Source organism: Cebus imitator, unplaced genomic scaffold (genome assembly GCF_001604975.1).
Source record: "Cebus imitator isolate Cc_AM_T3 unplaced genomic scaffold, Cebus_imitator-1.0 Scaffold169, whole genome shotgun sequence".
Lineage (NCBI taxonomy): Eukaryota > Metazoa > Chordata > Mammalia > Primates > Cebidae > Cebus > Cebus imitator.
Window position 1 is genome coordinate 4056683 of NW_016107484.1, and position 13987 is coordinate 4070669.

Consider the following 13987-nt stretch of genomic DNA (forward strand, 5'->3'; position numbering starts at 1 on the left):
GTGTCAGCCTCCCAAGTAGCTGGGATTATAGGTACATGCCACCACACCTGGCTAATTTTTGTATTTTTAGTAGAGATGGGGTTTCACCATATTGGCCAGGCTGGTCTTGAACTTCTGACCTCAAGTGATCCACCTGCCTCGGCCTCCCAAAGTGCTGGGATTACAGGTGTGAGACACTGTGGCTGTCCTCATCAACTTTATTTATTGGCCATGGGTGCTGGGACACAGGGTCCTGGTCGTGCACTGATGCTGCTGCTCTTTGTCTCCTGTGAAATGCAGTGGTCCTATTGGCTACTGAAGGTTTTTGCCGTTTTGTTTTGTTAGAGACAGGGTCTCACTCTGTGCCCAGGCTGGAATGCAGTGGTGTAAGCATAGCTCACTCCAACCTTGAACTCCCAGGCTCAAGCAAGGCTCCCACCTCAGCCTCCAGAGTAGCTGGGACTACAGGCACCCACCACCATGCCTGCTGGTTTTTGCCTTTTGGATGATCAGTGATGACTTTTTCCTCCTGCTTTTAGGGTGTGCTGGACCGGTTTTCTCAAATTCAGCCAAAGCTCATCTTCTCCGTGGAGGCTGTTGTCTATAACGGCAAAGAGCACAACCACATGGAAAAGCTGCAGCAGGTGGTTAAAGGTGCGTGGCCCTTCCAGCTGCCAGCCGGCATGGCTGTGTGTGTGCACGAGTCTCCCCGGAGTCAACCTGGGTAGTCTCCGCCCTAGATTGTGGTATATTTTGTGGAAAAAAAAATCAGCAGCCAAGCATCTTTTTCCTGTACCCTTCTGTTTTCTCTTCCTGCTCCTTTCAGGCCTCCCAGACTTGAAGAAAGTAGTGGTGATTCCTTACGTGTCCTGCAGAGAGAAGATAGACATTTCGAAGATTCCAAACAGGTAATGCACCGCATTCTGACCCACAGGTCCGTGTGGAACCCATTGGAGCTCCTGCAGGGAAGTTGGTCTCTGGGTCTTTCCACTTGGGGTCACTCAGAGCATTTTAGAAGTGGAGGAGGTCTTAGTTAAAAGCGTCATTTTGTAGATGAGGCACCTGAGTGAGTCCCCCAGGGCCACATAGTGAATGAATGGCAGAAGAGAGAAGGTCCCAGGAACACTCACTCTGCCGATCTGGTGTCCCTTTATGTAGGGGGCTCTGATGGGGCCAAGCCCACCTTCCCAGATTGGCCACAGAAATTCTGCATTAGAATTCACCTGTACATGCATGTGCACATGTGGCTGTATGCACTGCACACACATGCACGTAACAGGGTACATGCACATCTACATGTGTGCGCACGTGCATTTATACATATGCACACATGCACAGGTGCACATGCATGAGCACATGTATATGTATGACTATGGATACATAAGCACACATACATGTATTTTTCACCCCCCCCTTTTTTTTTTGAGGCAGAATCTTGTTTTGTTGCTCAGGCTGGAGTGCAGTGGCATAGTCCTGGCTCACTGCAACCTTTGTCTTCTGGGTTCAAGCGATTGTCTTGCCTCAGCCTCCCAAGTAGCTGGGATTACAGGCACTTGCTACCACACCTGGCTAATTTTTGTATTTTTAGTAGAGACAGGGTTTCACCATGTTGGCCAAGCTGGTCTCAGACTCCTGACCTCAGGTGATCCGCCTGCCTTGGCCTCCCACAGTGCTGGGATTACCGGCATGAGCCACCACGCCCGGCCTAATTTTTCACCTTTTAGGGCATGCATGTGTTCCTCATTGCTAATGACGTCTTCCTTGGTTTTTCTGACATTTATAAAAGAATAAACCATGTTCTGTGTACCAAGTAGAATTGTAAAAATCTTAATTTTGAATAGAGATTCAGGAAATGGATTATGGTTTAGTCAAAATTGAATTTGTCCCTAAGTTCTTGGAGTTACTTCCTTTAATTTTTCTTGAAGCAGCTGTTGGGGAGGGTCTGAGTACAGGCATTTCCCCTGTCAGGGTAAGCTTTCCCTTGAGCCTCTGGGCTGCTGGAAGGCACCTTGTGTGTGGCTCCTTGAGGCCTGGTGAGGAGGGGCTGCACAGACATGGCAGGTGTCCTCATACCAGCCCTGGGAGCAGATGTGGAAGACAGGAGGAGATGGCGGAGGCCTTTTTGTTCCAGCAAGTGGTGGTTGGTGCATGGCCTATTACCATCTGTCAGGTTGTTCACAGGGCACTGAGAGGTACAAAGCATGTGTCCTGTCCTCTGGGAGTTGCAGTCCAGTTGGAGAGGCAAGACCCACCTGCAGGGAGGGTGAGCTGTGACCACTAGGACTGGGAGGGACAGGATGTGCCCAGGAGTTGGGAGCAGGGCCTGGTTGCCTCTGTAGGGTCTGGGGAGGTGGCATCTGTGGGTGGCTTTTAGATATGAACAGGGTTTGGGTACAGCTATGTGTGCCGGGCACATTCCAGAGGCTGAAGGGTGCTGCAGGCAACATGGTGCCTTGGCAAGGGCTGCAGTCTCAGATCCAGCTTGTCAGGTTCAGCTCTCAGCTGTGTGACCCTGTGCAAGTGACCTCTCTGGGCCTTGTTTCTCCACCTGTAAAGTGGAGATGACATGCTACCTATATTAGGTCGTTCCTGCCTTGCTATAAAGAAATACCTGACACTGAGTAATTTATTGATTTATTCAGAGACAGAGTTTCGTTCTTGTTGCCCAGGCTAGAGTGCAGTGGCACCATATCGGCTCACCGCGACCTCCGCCTCTCGGGTTCATGCGATTCTCCTGCCTCAGCCTCCTGAGTAGCTGGGATTACAGGCATGTGCCACCATGCTCAGCTAATTTTGTATTTTTAGTAGAGATGGGGTTTCTCCATGTTAGTCAGGCTGGTCTTGAACTCCTGACCACAGGTGATCCACCCGCCTTGGCCTCCCAATATGCTGGCATTACATGTGTGAGCCACCTATTTATTTATTTTTTGAGTTGGAGTTTCGCTCTTGTTGCCCAGGCTGGAGTGCAATGGTGGTGTGCACCACCACGTCTGGCTAATTTTTTTTTTTTTTTTTTTGAGACGTAGTCTCGCCCTGTCTCCCAGGCTGGAGTGCAGTGGCGCAATCTTGGCTCACTGCATCTTTTCCTCCCAATTGCAAACGATTCTCCTGCCTTAGCCTCGTGAGTAGCTGAGATTACAGGTGTGTGCCACCACGCCTGGCTATTTTTGTTTTTGTTTTTGTTTTAGTAAAGATTTCACCATGCTAGCCAAGCTGGTCTCAATATCCTGACCTCGTGATCTGCCCTCTGCCTCCCAAAGTGCTGGGATTACAGGCATGAGCCACTGCGCCACCCTAATTTTGTACTTTTAGTACAGATGGGGTTTCTCCATGTTGGTCAGGCTGGTCTCAAACACCCGACCTCAGGTGATCCGCCCGCCCTGGCCTCCCAAAGTGCTGGGATTACAGGCGTGAGCCACTGTGCCCGGCCGAGACTGGGTAATTTATGAGAAAAGAGGTGCAATTGGCTCATGGTTCTGCTGGCTGTGCGAGAGGCATAGTGCCGGCATCTGCTTTTGGGGAGGTTGTATGGAGCTTGTGACCATGGTGGCAGGGAAGTGGAGCAGGCACTTTACATGGACACAAAGCAGGGAAAGCAGGAGTGGTGGAGAGAGTAGGGGGCGGGGTGCCACACACTTTTCAGTGACCAGATCTCGTGTGAACTGAGAGCGAGAACCCTCTCATCACAAAGGGGATGGTCCGAGCCATTCACGAGGAGTCCACCCTCGTGATGCAAACAACTCCCACCAGACCCCCGATGCAGCATTGGGGATTACATTTCAATAAGAGAGGAGGGTGGGGACAACGATCCACACTCTGTCAGCATCGTCCTCTCGGGCTGGCTGGGAGGATTAAATAAGCTGCTGTTCTGCAAAGCATGCACGGTCAGCGTACATGTGATCCACCTGTTCTTGTGTGGCTGCGGCGGGCTCTGCTCCCTGAGGCACCTGGGTCAGGGTGGGCAGATCCTTCACAGGCAGGCCGGGTGCCTGTTCCTGTGGACTGTGGGACCCTGCAGACCTTAGTAAATCACAACCTGGTGCTGGTGCCCTGGCTTTAGTTCATGCAACCTCGGCTTTAGCACCCCAGTTGTATGGATGGAGGCCATGACGCATGGAGGCTCGGAGGAAAACCAGAAAGCATTGACCAGCTCGCCGGTGGCCCGGCTTTTATTTTTCTGAATAATATTCATCAGCAGTTGATATAAAATGAGGGCATCCAGCAGAATCGGGTTAGCCACTTCATTTAGCCTAACACAATGCAAAAGCCCCCTCTCGGCGCCCCAGGGGCAGGACTCCCACTGAACTCCATCCTTTGATTGTGGATGCCACATATAAACCAGAAACGCACATGTGCCCGTCTTCGGAGAATTGATGGGGGGCGGGGGGGCGGGAGCCACCCTGTGGGCTTTTCATTCTTGGAAGAGCGACAAAAGTAATCGTTATGTACTGTGATTTATGGGCCATTTGAAAGAAAAGGCTTTTCTCTGTGTGAAGTATCCGATTAGATTGGGCACTTTATAATGGGATTCTTACAGGAGGTGGAGGTGGGATGGGGTTTTCATTGGCTTTTAAAGTTCCACAGTGAATAGTTTTTTCCTGACAGGCTGGAGCAGATGGCTTTGTTTATTTCTTGCTTAGAGTTGAATTATCTTGGATGCCCTTTCTAACCATGTCTTTCCCAGGAGAAACCCTTATCTTTAAAGATGCCTTCTCATGCAAGACAGCCAAAATCTTCATTTTAGGATGTATGGCATTTGTATTTCAGAGTAATTATCCCTAGCAAATGGCTGCGGGCTGCGCTTAGCCGATCCCCACCTCCTTCCCTGAAAGAAAGTTCCATTTGTCAATTGCGTATAAGGCCAGTGTTTTGAGATGGATGTTGCTGCTGATCTCAAAATAGAAAGCCACCTTTTCCCAAGATGGCTTGTAGCTTCTGCGGAGGTTTCTAGTGCAAAAAACAAATCTGTTCCCTGTCATCCCTCTTGTGGTTCTTGGCTACCTGCAGCAATGCTGCGTGTCAGCTTTGGAGGTCAGCCTGGGCACACTTCCTGGGTGACAGTCAGTAACTGGGATTAAATTTGTTTGTTCTTGGAGAGATATTTGTATCTTGCTGTTGTAAACCTCAGGAACTAGTAAGTTAGTGGTAACCCATGATACTTGCCTTGGGGTTCTCTGTCGTTGAGTTGTGGTTTAGGAAATGCGCCCCCCCCACACACACACAGGGCTCATTAATTCAGCACCACCTCCTCCCCTTCTTCCCATGGGGGAAGCATCTTAATTCAGACCCACTTGGCAAGTGGTTTTGGGCAATCACTGGAATCATTGGAAACAAAGCATTTGCTAATCAGGTGATCAGCCCTCTTTCAGCAGTGTTTGTACACACACGACTTATTAATTGTAAGTCATCCTTCTCCCCGGTGGTATACACCATGGAATATTATGCAGTCATCAAAAACGATGAGTTTGTGTCCTTTGTAGGGACATGGATGAACCTGGAAGCCATCATTCTCAGCAAACTGACACAAGAGCAGAAGATCAAACACCGCATGTTCTCACTCATAGGCGGGTGTTGAACAGTGAGAACACATGGACACAGGGAGGGGAGCACTACACACTGGGGTCTGTTGAGGGGAAATAGGGGAGGGACGGTGGGGTGTGGGGAGTTGGGGAGAGATAGCATGGGGAGAAATGCCAGATATAGGTGATGGGGAGGAAGGCAGCAAATCACACTGCCACGTGTGTACCTATGCAACAATCTTGCATGTTCTTCACATGTACCCCAAAACCTAAAATGCAAAAAAATAAATTAAAAAAAAAAAAAAGAAAACACTTAAAAGATTTTCTAAAAGATAGCCCTTGGCCCTGTCAGCAGTGCTGATTAAGTAACTTGAAACCTTCACTAGTTCAATGTGTTTCCTTCAATTAGCTTCAATCTCTGAGATCTGACATCCTCCCCTCAACCTGGAAAGTTTCTGAATCAGGCCACTGTCCCCCTGAAATCCTGGCTTTCCCAGGGTAGCAGCGGAGGGAAGTGCGCAGGCAGAATCAGCGGGCCTAGCTGAGCATTCTGGGACGTTCACAGGTGTTTCCCTGCGTTTCTGCCCACAGCGTGTTTCTGGATGACTTTCTTGCCACTGGCCCCAGCGAGCAGGCCCCGCAGCTGGAGTTCGAGCAGCTGCCCTTCAGCCACCCACTGTTCATCATGTTCTCATCGGGCACCACGGGTGCGCCCAAGTGCATGGTGCATTCTGCTGGGGTAGGTCTCCCAGGAAGGCTCTGCAGGGGCCTCCCGTTTTCTGTTTGCCTCAACAGGGCCTCCCAGCTGATGATGGCAGTGCTGGAGTTGTCAAGCTGCACCCCATGCCCGAGAGTCCGGCTTCTCTCCAAGTGGGGTGCAGTGCAGAGATCCGGCACTGAGCCCAGGACAGTGGAGAGCTGCCACTGCAGGAGCTGGGATGGCACCTGCCACCATGATGACAGGCTTGGAGGTCACTGTACAGTGTGCTGTGCCTTGGAGGTAGGGGGTGTGCTGGCTGAACTAGCTACATTCACCCAGCAGGTTGGGACCACCTGGGGATTGTGTACTCAATAGGTGGGCCCTGCCAGCATTTTAAAAAGAATGAATCAGAATAGACAAGAATAGGTAATATGAGCACAGTGCCAGGTGCAGTGGCTCATGCCTATAACCCCAGCACTTTGGGAGCCAAGGTGATCAGATTGCTTTGAGCCCAGGAGTTTGAGACCAACATGGCTGACATGGTCAAACCCCATTTCTACTAAAAAAAAATACAAAAATTAGCTGGATGTGGTGGCACACGCTTGTAGTCCGAACTAACCGGGAGGCTGAGGTGGGACAATTCCTTGAATCCAGGAGGCAGAGGTTCCAGTGAGCCGAGATCATGCCGCTACACTCCAGCTGGCAGCGGAGCCAGGCCCTGTCTCATAAAAATAAAAATGAAATATTAGCACAGAATAGGGACTCATAAGAGGTATGGGTGTTGTTTTGCAAAGCTGTCCTTATACAGAGTATACATGGATGTGTGCACGTGCTAGGGGCATTGTAAAACTTATGTCTGACTGTGGGTTGTGGTAAAAAATGTGAAAGCCGCTGGTTAGGTTATGGAGTCTAATGAACTGAGAAAGCCCTCCTGTGCCGAGTCTGTTAGGACCGCCCTAGCAAATACCATGGCCTGCCAGGGTCAGCACTGAGGTGCCGCACGGAGGTTCTTGTCTGAGGCCGCCCTCCTCGGCTTGTGGACGGCCGCTGCTTTGCGGCCAGCTTTCACGGGACACCCCTGGTGTGTTTGTGTGTGTCCAAGCTTCTTCTCTTAGGAGGTCAGATTGGATCTGGGCCTGCTCTGACATCCTCCTTTTAATTTAAGTCACCTTTTAAAGGCCCACTTGGTCACATTCTGAGATACTGGGGATTAGGGCTTCGGCATATGAATTTTGGGGTTACACAGTTCAGCCCATGACATGTGCTTTTTACTTTTTATGTTTTATTTCTTATTTCACCAAAAGTCTAACTTTATTAAAGCACCTGAAATAATACGTTACTACCCCGCAATAGAATTTATACGTATAGGTTAGTGACTTTTAACTTTTTATTTATTTATTTATTATCATTACATTTGAGATGGAGTCTTGCTCTGTCGCCCAGGCTGGAGTGCGGCCATGCCATCTTGGCTCACTGCAACCTCTGCCTCCTGGGCTTAAGTGATCCTCCCGCCGCAGCCTCCCACATAGCTGGGACTATAGGTGTGCACCACTATGCCCCACTAGTTTTTTTGTTTTGTTTTGTATTTTGTGTGTGTGTGTGTGTGTGTGTGTATGTGTGTGTGTGTGTGTGTTTTGTAGAGATAGGGTTTTGCCATGTTAGGCTGGTCTCAAACCCCTGGGCTCATGTGGTCCTCCTGCCTTGGCCTTCCAAAGTGCTGCGATTATAGGTGTGAGCCACTGTGCCCAACCAAACCTTTTATTTTTGAAACAAACAAACAAAAAAAACACAAAAAAACCCCTAGGAAACCTATAGAAAAGTTGCGAGAATACTAAGCCCCATGATACCCTTCAGCTGGATTCTTCTGTTGTTAACATTCTCTTTTGAACATTTTCAATGTTCTTTTATTTTTAAATTTTTTAATTTTGGTAACCTCATCTTTTCTTTTTTTTTTGAGACGGAGTTTCGCTCTTGTTACCCAGGCTGGAGTGCAATGGCGCGATCTCGGCTCACCGCAACCTCCGCCTCCTGGGTTCAGGCAATTCTCCTGCCTCAGCCTCCTGAGTAGCTGGGATTACAGGCACGCGCCACCATGCCCAGCTAATTTTTTGTATTTTTAGTAGAGACGGGGTTTCACCGTGTTGACCAGGATGGTCTCGATCTCTTGACCTTGTGATCCACCCGCCTCGGCCTCCCAAAGTGCTGGGATTACAGGCTTGAGCCACCGCGCCCGGCTCATCTTTTCTTTTTAAGACAGGTTCTCACTTTGTTGCCCAGGCTGGAGTGCAGTGGCGTGATCATGGCTCACTGCAACCTCTACCTCCTGGGCCCAAGTGATCCTCCCACCTCAGTCTTCCAAGTACCTAGGACCACAGGCACGTGCTACTTTTTTGCTTTTGTAGAGACGGGGTCTTGTTATGTTGCTCTGGCTGGTCATGAACTCTTGGACTCAAGCGATCCTCTCGCCTCGGCCTCCTGAGTGCTGGAATTATAGGCAAGAGCCACTGCGCTTGATATCAACATCCATTTTTAAAATGTCCTAAAAGCCTCTGCCTTCTTTTCTCTGTCTTTGTGTATATTCATATGTTGCTGTTTTGCTTTTTGCTGAACCAGTTGGGAGTATGGTGGAGCCATAATGACCTTTCACTCTTTAATATTTCAGCGGGTATCTCCCAAGAACAAGGACATTCTGTTAGAGAGTGTAGCATGCTCATCAAATTCAGGCAGGTTGCTGTTGGTGCAGAGCCCTCCCCTGGTCTATGGTCCACACTCGCAGGTCGCCGCTTTCCCTGTAGCGTCCTAGCAGTTCAGGTGGCGGTGCGTCAGTCACCAGGTCTCCTTTGTGTCCTTGGATCCGGAGCAGTTGCTCGGGCTTTCTTCGTCTTTCGTGACACTGACATTTTTGAAGGGCCCAGGCTCCTGGTTTGGCAGATGGCTGTCTTTGGGCCTGTTTGATGTCTCCTCATAGTTAGGTCCAGTTATGCAGCATTGGTAGGAACACCTTGGAAGTGATGTGTCCTCCTCCGTGCATCCATCGGGGGGACACAATGTCAGTGGTGTATTTCATTTTCATTTTCGTGATTTCACTAGATTGCTCTTCAGAACTGAAATGCCTGGGTGAATGTGGTGCTTTTCTTTTTCTCTTTTGAGAAGGAGTCTCACACTGCTGCCTGGGCTGGAGTGCGATGGCGCCATCTCAGCTTACTGCAACCTCTGCCTCCGGGGTTCAAGCGACTCTCCTGCTTCAGCCTCCTGAGTAGCTGGGATTACAGGCACCCACACCACATGTGGCCAATTTTTTTCCCCCATTTATTTATTTTATTGCATTTTAGGTTTTGGGGTACATGTGAAGAACATGCAAAATTGTTGCACAGGTACACACATTGCAGTGTGATTTGCTGCCTTCCTCCCCATCACCTACATCTGGCATCTCTCCCCCTACTCTCTCTCCCCAACTCCTCACCCCCCACCATCCCTCTCCTATTTTCCCCCAACAGACCCCAGTGTGTAGTGCTCCCCTCCCTGTGTCCATATGTTCTCATTGCTCAACACCCGCCTATGAGTGAGAACATGCGGTGTTTGATCTTCTGCTCTTCTGTCAGTTTGCTGAGAATGATGGTTTTCAGGTTCATCCATGTCCCTACAAAGGATCCAAACTCATCGTTTTTGATGGCTGCATAATATTCCATGGTGTATATGTGCCACATTTTCCCTATCCAGTCTATCGTCGATGGGCGTTTGGGTTGGTTCCAGGTCTTTGCTACTGTAAACTGTGCTGCAATGAACATTCTTTTTTTTTTTTTTAAATTTTTTGTAGAGTTGGGGTTTCACTATACTGACCGGGCTGGTCTTGAACTCCTGACCTTGTGATCCACCCACTTCAGCCTCCCAAAGTGCTGGGATTACAGGTGTGAGCCACTGCACCTGGCCGAATGTGGTGCGTTTCTAATCGCTGCTATCACATTTTATTTTCTCTGATTCTCCCCTGCCCCTGGGCTTGATAAGAGAGCGTCTTCCTGACTCAGGCTGAATCTTTACCTCACACTGGGACTTCTCCTGGGCTGGTCTGTGGGAGTCAGATGCTTGTTCCACCACATGGCTCTCGCCCTCACGCTGCTCTAGGCCCTCCTCTGGGCCAGCTCTTCAGCTCTCCCCACAGCTCATTTCCCCATTTCTCTCTCAGTTGGCTCAGCCCACAGGGAGGAGAAAAATTCATGGAATCTTGGTCAGACCTTCTGGTCACCACTTTTCTCCTCAAACTCAGAAGAGAATTCTCCAAATGGAAAAACCTTTGCTTTATAAGACAGTGGCATTTGAAAAGGAAATATACACATTCCCTCATTCCAGCTCATTTAGTTTTTACAGATGTTCCCTCTACCTAGAAGCAGTTTGAATCCCTTCCATAAAAAGGAAACATTTACACTGGAATCATTTGAAAGCCTTATTAGGCTTTTTAACAGAGTGTTTTCATCAGAACATAGAAAGGAGTTAACGTGGCTTCGTCATCACCTGGATCTGGATTCACTGACGGTCTTGTTGCAGGCTGTGAAATAGTAGATCCAGAGGTTCAGGAGCCTGTCCATGCATAGCCGGTTAATTCTCAAGAAACCCGGGGATGGGAGTGAGGGGCAGTGTCAGTAGTGGGGGACAAAGGCCTTATTTCTGGCAGTTACACTGGCTGAACCAAGTTGCCTCTTTGCAGGCAGTGAGCTGTCCTGTCGCTCAAATCATTTGATTTTATGAAAGCCATTCGGGGTGTGTTCATAGTCTAAGGTATAGTTGGAATCACATTTTCCCTGCGAAAGGGCAGCCCTTGTGCGCCTGGGCGCAGGTCTGTTGATGAGCCAGCGAGATGAGCATTTTTAGAAATTTTGCAGCAAGGATGGGGGTGGGGCGGGTGTATGTGGCCAAACAAGACATTTTGAGAAAAATGGAAATGGATAACTGTACTTTTATTTTTAGTGCTCTCTGCATTGTGCATGTCATTTTTTTTAAAAGAGGAGCATAAAAATGTATTAGATATAATATAGCTTGCTCATAAAATGATTGTGCCTGGTGTATTTAGAGTGTGGAAAAAATCAGGAAAAATTATATGTGCTTTAGCTTCACTGGGCTCTTGCATCTCCAGAGAAGTGACTAAGCATCTTGCTCATTTTCTAGAGTTACCTTGACCGCAAAGTTGTTGAAAACAGCGAGGCCACACAGGCCGGAGCCCTTGGGCTGCTCATAATCCTTCCGATTAGTGGGGTGGGTGTGTGGCACTGGTTTGTGGGCTTGTGTTTTCTAAGTCCGTGAAAGGTGTCAGAAAGGAGCTCCCCTTTCTCTTCTTGGACATGAAATTACTCTCCTGTGCTGAGACCCAGGAAACCATGTTGTTTACACCACCTTACCCTCAGGGAAAGCATTCAGACTTGACCATAAATTTTTAAGAATTAAGGGGAAAACCATGGATGTGAATTGTTGAGATTCACACAGATAAGTTCTTGAGAGAGGAGGGCTCATCTTTGGTTTGGTGCCATCTGAAAGAATGAGGCTGATGAACCACTGAACGAACCACTGAGCGAATGTGGGCTCCCAGCTCCGCTGTGCTGGCAGCAGACCACGTGGGCGAAGCTGCAGAGTTAAGTGCTGATTTTAAGTGAAGAAGAAAATGGGAGGGAGATTTGCCACAGGCTCCTAGAATCAGAGTTCCCTGTCCTTTGAATGGATTAGTGGAAAGATGTAGTTCATGGAGACAGTTCCTGAAAAGTTTGTCACCCCCAAATTATTGCCTGCTGCTGCGGGTGAGAACAGAGTGTCCTGGAACTTTCTAAGAAGCTTATAAGTGCCTGGGGAAGAGAAGGGGCAGCTGGCCTGGACCCTCACTGGGGATTCTTATTAAACCCCAGCCTGCAGCTCAGCTTCCAGAGCCTGGAGGCGGCCTCAGGGGACTGTAGAAAAGGGCCTGTCCCTCCCAGCACACAAGGGCAGTGTATTAGTCTGTTTTCCACTGCTGATAAAGATGTACTGAGACTTGGCAATTTACAAAAGACAGGTTTAATGGACTTAACAGTTCCACATGGTTGGGGAAGCCTCAAAATCTTGGCAGAAGGCAAGGAGGAGCAAGTCATGTCTTACATGGATGGCACCAGCAAAGAGAGAGAATGAGAGCCAAGCAAAATAGGTTTCCCCTTTTCAAACCATCAGATCTCATGAGACTTATTCACTGCCATGAGAACAGTATGGGAGAAACAGCCCCCATGATGCAGTTACCTCCCACCAGATCCCTCCCACCACATGTGGGAATTATGGGAGTACAATTCAGGAGGAGATTTGGATGGGGACATGGAGGCAAACCATATCAGACAGCATCTGCCTATCTGCCTGGCAGTCTCTGGAGGCTGCAGTTGCTGCTGTTGGTGGGACAGGTGGTGGTTATCTTTTTGGGATGCCAGGGAAGTTCTCACAGGTATGCTGTTGGGGGAAAAGGCAAAGGGCAGGACACTGTGTCAAAATGAACAATATGGCATTAATAAATATGTGCTGACATTGGCAAGAAAGATATTCCCAGGAAACTGCTAGGCCTGGCTGCCTCAGGAGAACTGGGTATAGGAAAGGGAGAGAGGAAGGCTTTTCATAGTATCTGCGTCAGAGTTCTGGACCTTGCAATTATATTGCCTGTTAAGCAACAAAATTAAAAATTAATAGTGTGGCTGGGTTTGGTAGCTCACACAATCCCAGCACTTTGGGATACTGAGGTGGGTGGATCACCCAAGGTCAGAAGTTCGAGACCAGCCTGACCAACATGGTCAAACCCCACCTCTACTAAAAATACAAAAATTAGCTGGGTGTGGTGGCAGGCATCTGTAATCCCAGCTACTCAGGAGGCTGAGGCAGGAGATTTGCTTGAACCCAGGAGGTGGAGGTTGGAGTGAGCTGAGATTGTGCCACTGCACTTCAGCCTGGGTGACGAGTGAGACGCTGCTTCAAACAAACAAACAAGAAAATTAATAGTGCATACTGGGTGGGAGGGAGTGGGGCTGCTTGGGTGTTTTAGGCAGAAGGAGGGTCTCCTGCTGCCTCCCTTGAGCTCCAATCTTGAATGTGAGTCCCAGCGACAGTCTTGCTCTGTTGCCAGCAGGCCCACCTACAACATACCCTCACCCCTCCCTTCCCTGTCCCCCATGAGGCTGGGTTAGTGCCCGTCCTGGAAGGGTAAGGTCCTGGTCTTTTGCTCTTGACCTATCTTCTCAATAAGGGTCACTTCTCTTCTACCTGAAGCTGGTGGGCCTCCGTGGTGCCCCTGATGCCTTGGGCACTGAGAGCTCAAGGGCAGGCAGGAGTGTCAGGGTTTTTCTCTCCAGGATACAAGCCACGCTTAACTCTCGGGTGGCAGAGGGACGTGGGGTCATGGCTCATCAAAGGGGAGAGGAGGGAGCCTCCAAAGTCTGCTTCTCCCAGGAAAGAAAATGGGGATCTGCTGGGGCTTCTTCCTGGCAGCATCTAAGTGGTGTGTGAGCCAGATACCAGGTACATGGTACTGTACGCCTAACAGAGGGCACCTGCTTCTCTGTATCTACCCTGCAGGGCACCCTCATCCAGCATCTGAAGGAGCACATGCTGCACAGCAACATGACCAGCAGTGACATCCTCCTGTGCTACACCACGGTAAGGGCTTCCCCGTCCCCGGCCTGTGCTGCACGCAGTAAGGGCTTCCCGGTCCCCGGCCTGTGCTGCACGCGGTAAGGGCTTCCCCGGTCCCCGGCCTGTGCTGCCCGCAGTAAGGGCTTCCCCGTCCCCGGCCTGTGCT

General features: G+C 49.5%; 1 protein-coding gene across 1 annotated transcript in view; it reads left to right on the forward strand.

Moving 5' to 3' along the window:
* Positions 1–13987, forward strand: part of AACS (acetoacetyl-CoA synthetase) — a 77410-nt gene that overhangs the window by 34401 nt on the left and 29022 nt on the right. The window contains exons 5-8 of the mRNA XM_037744186.1: positions 519–633; positions 806–887; positions 6090–6237; positions 13765–13845. Of these exons, the coding sequence (XP_037600114.1) occupies positions 519–633; positions 806–887; positions 6090–6237; positions 13765–13845 (426 nt within the window). The remainder of the gene's footprint in view (positions 1–518; positions 634–805; positions 888–6089; positions 6238–13764; positions 13846–13987) is intronic.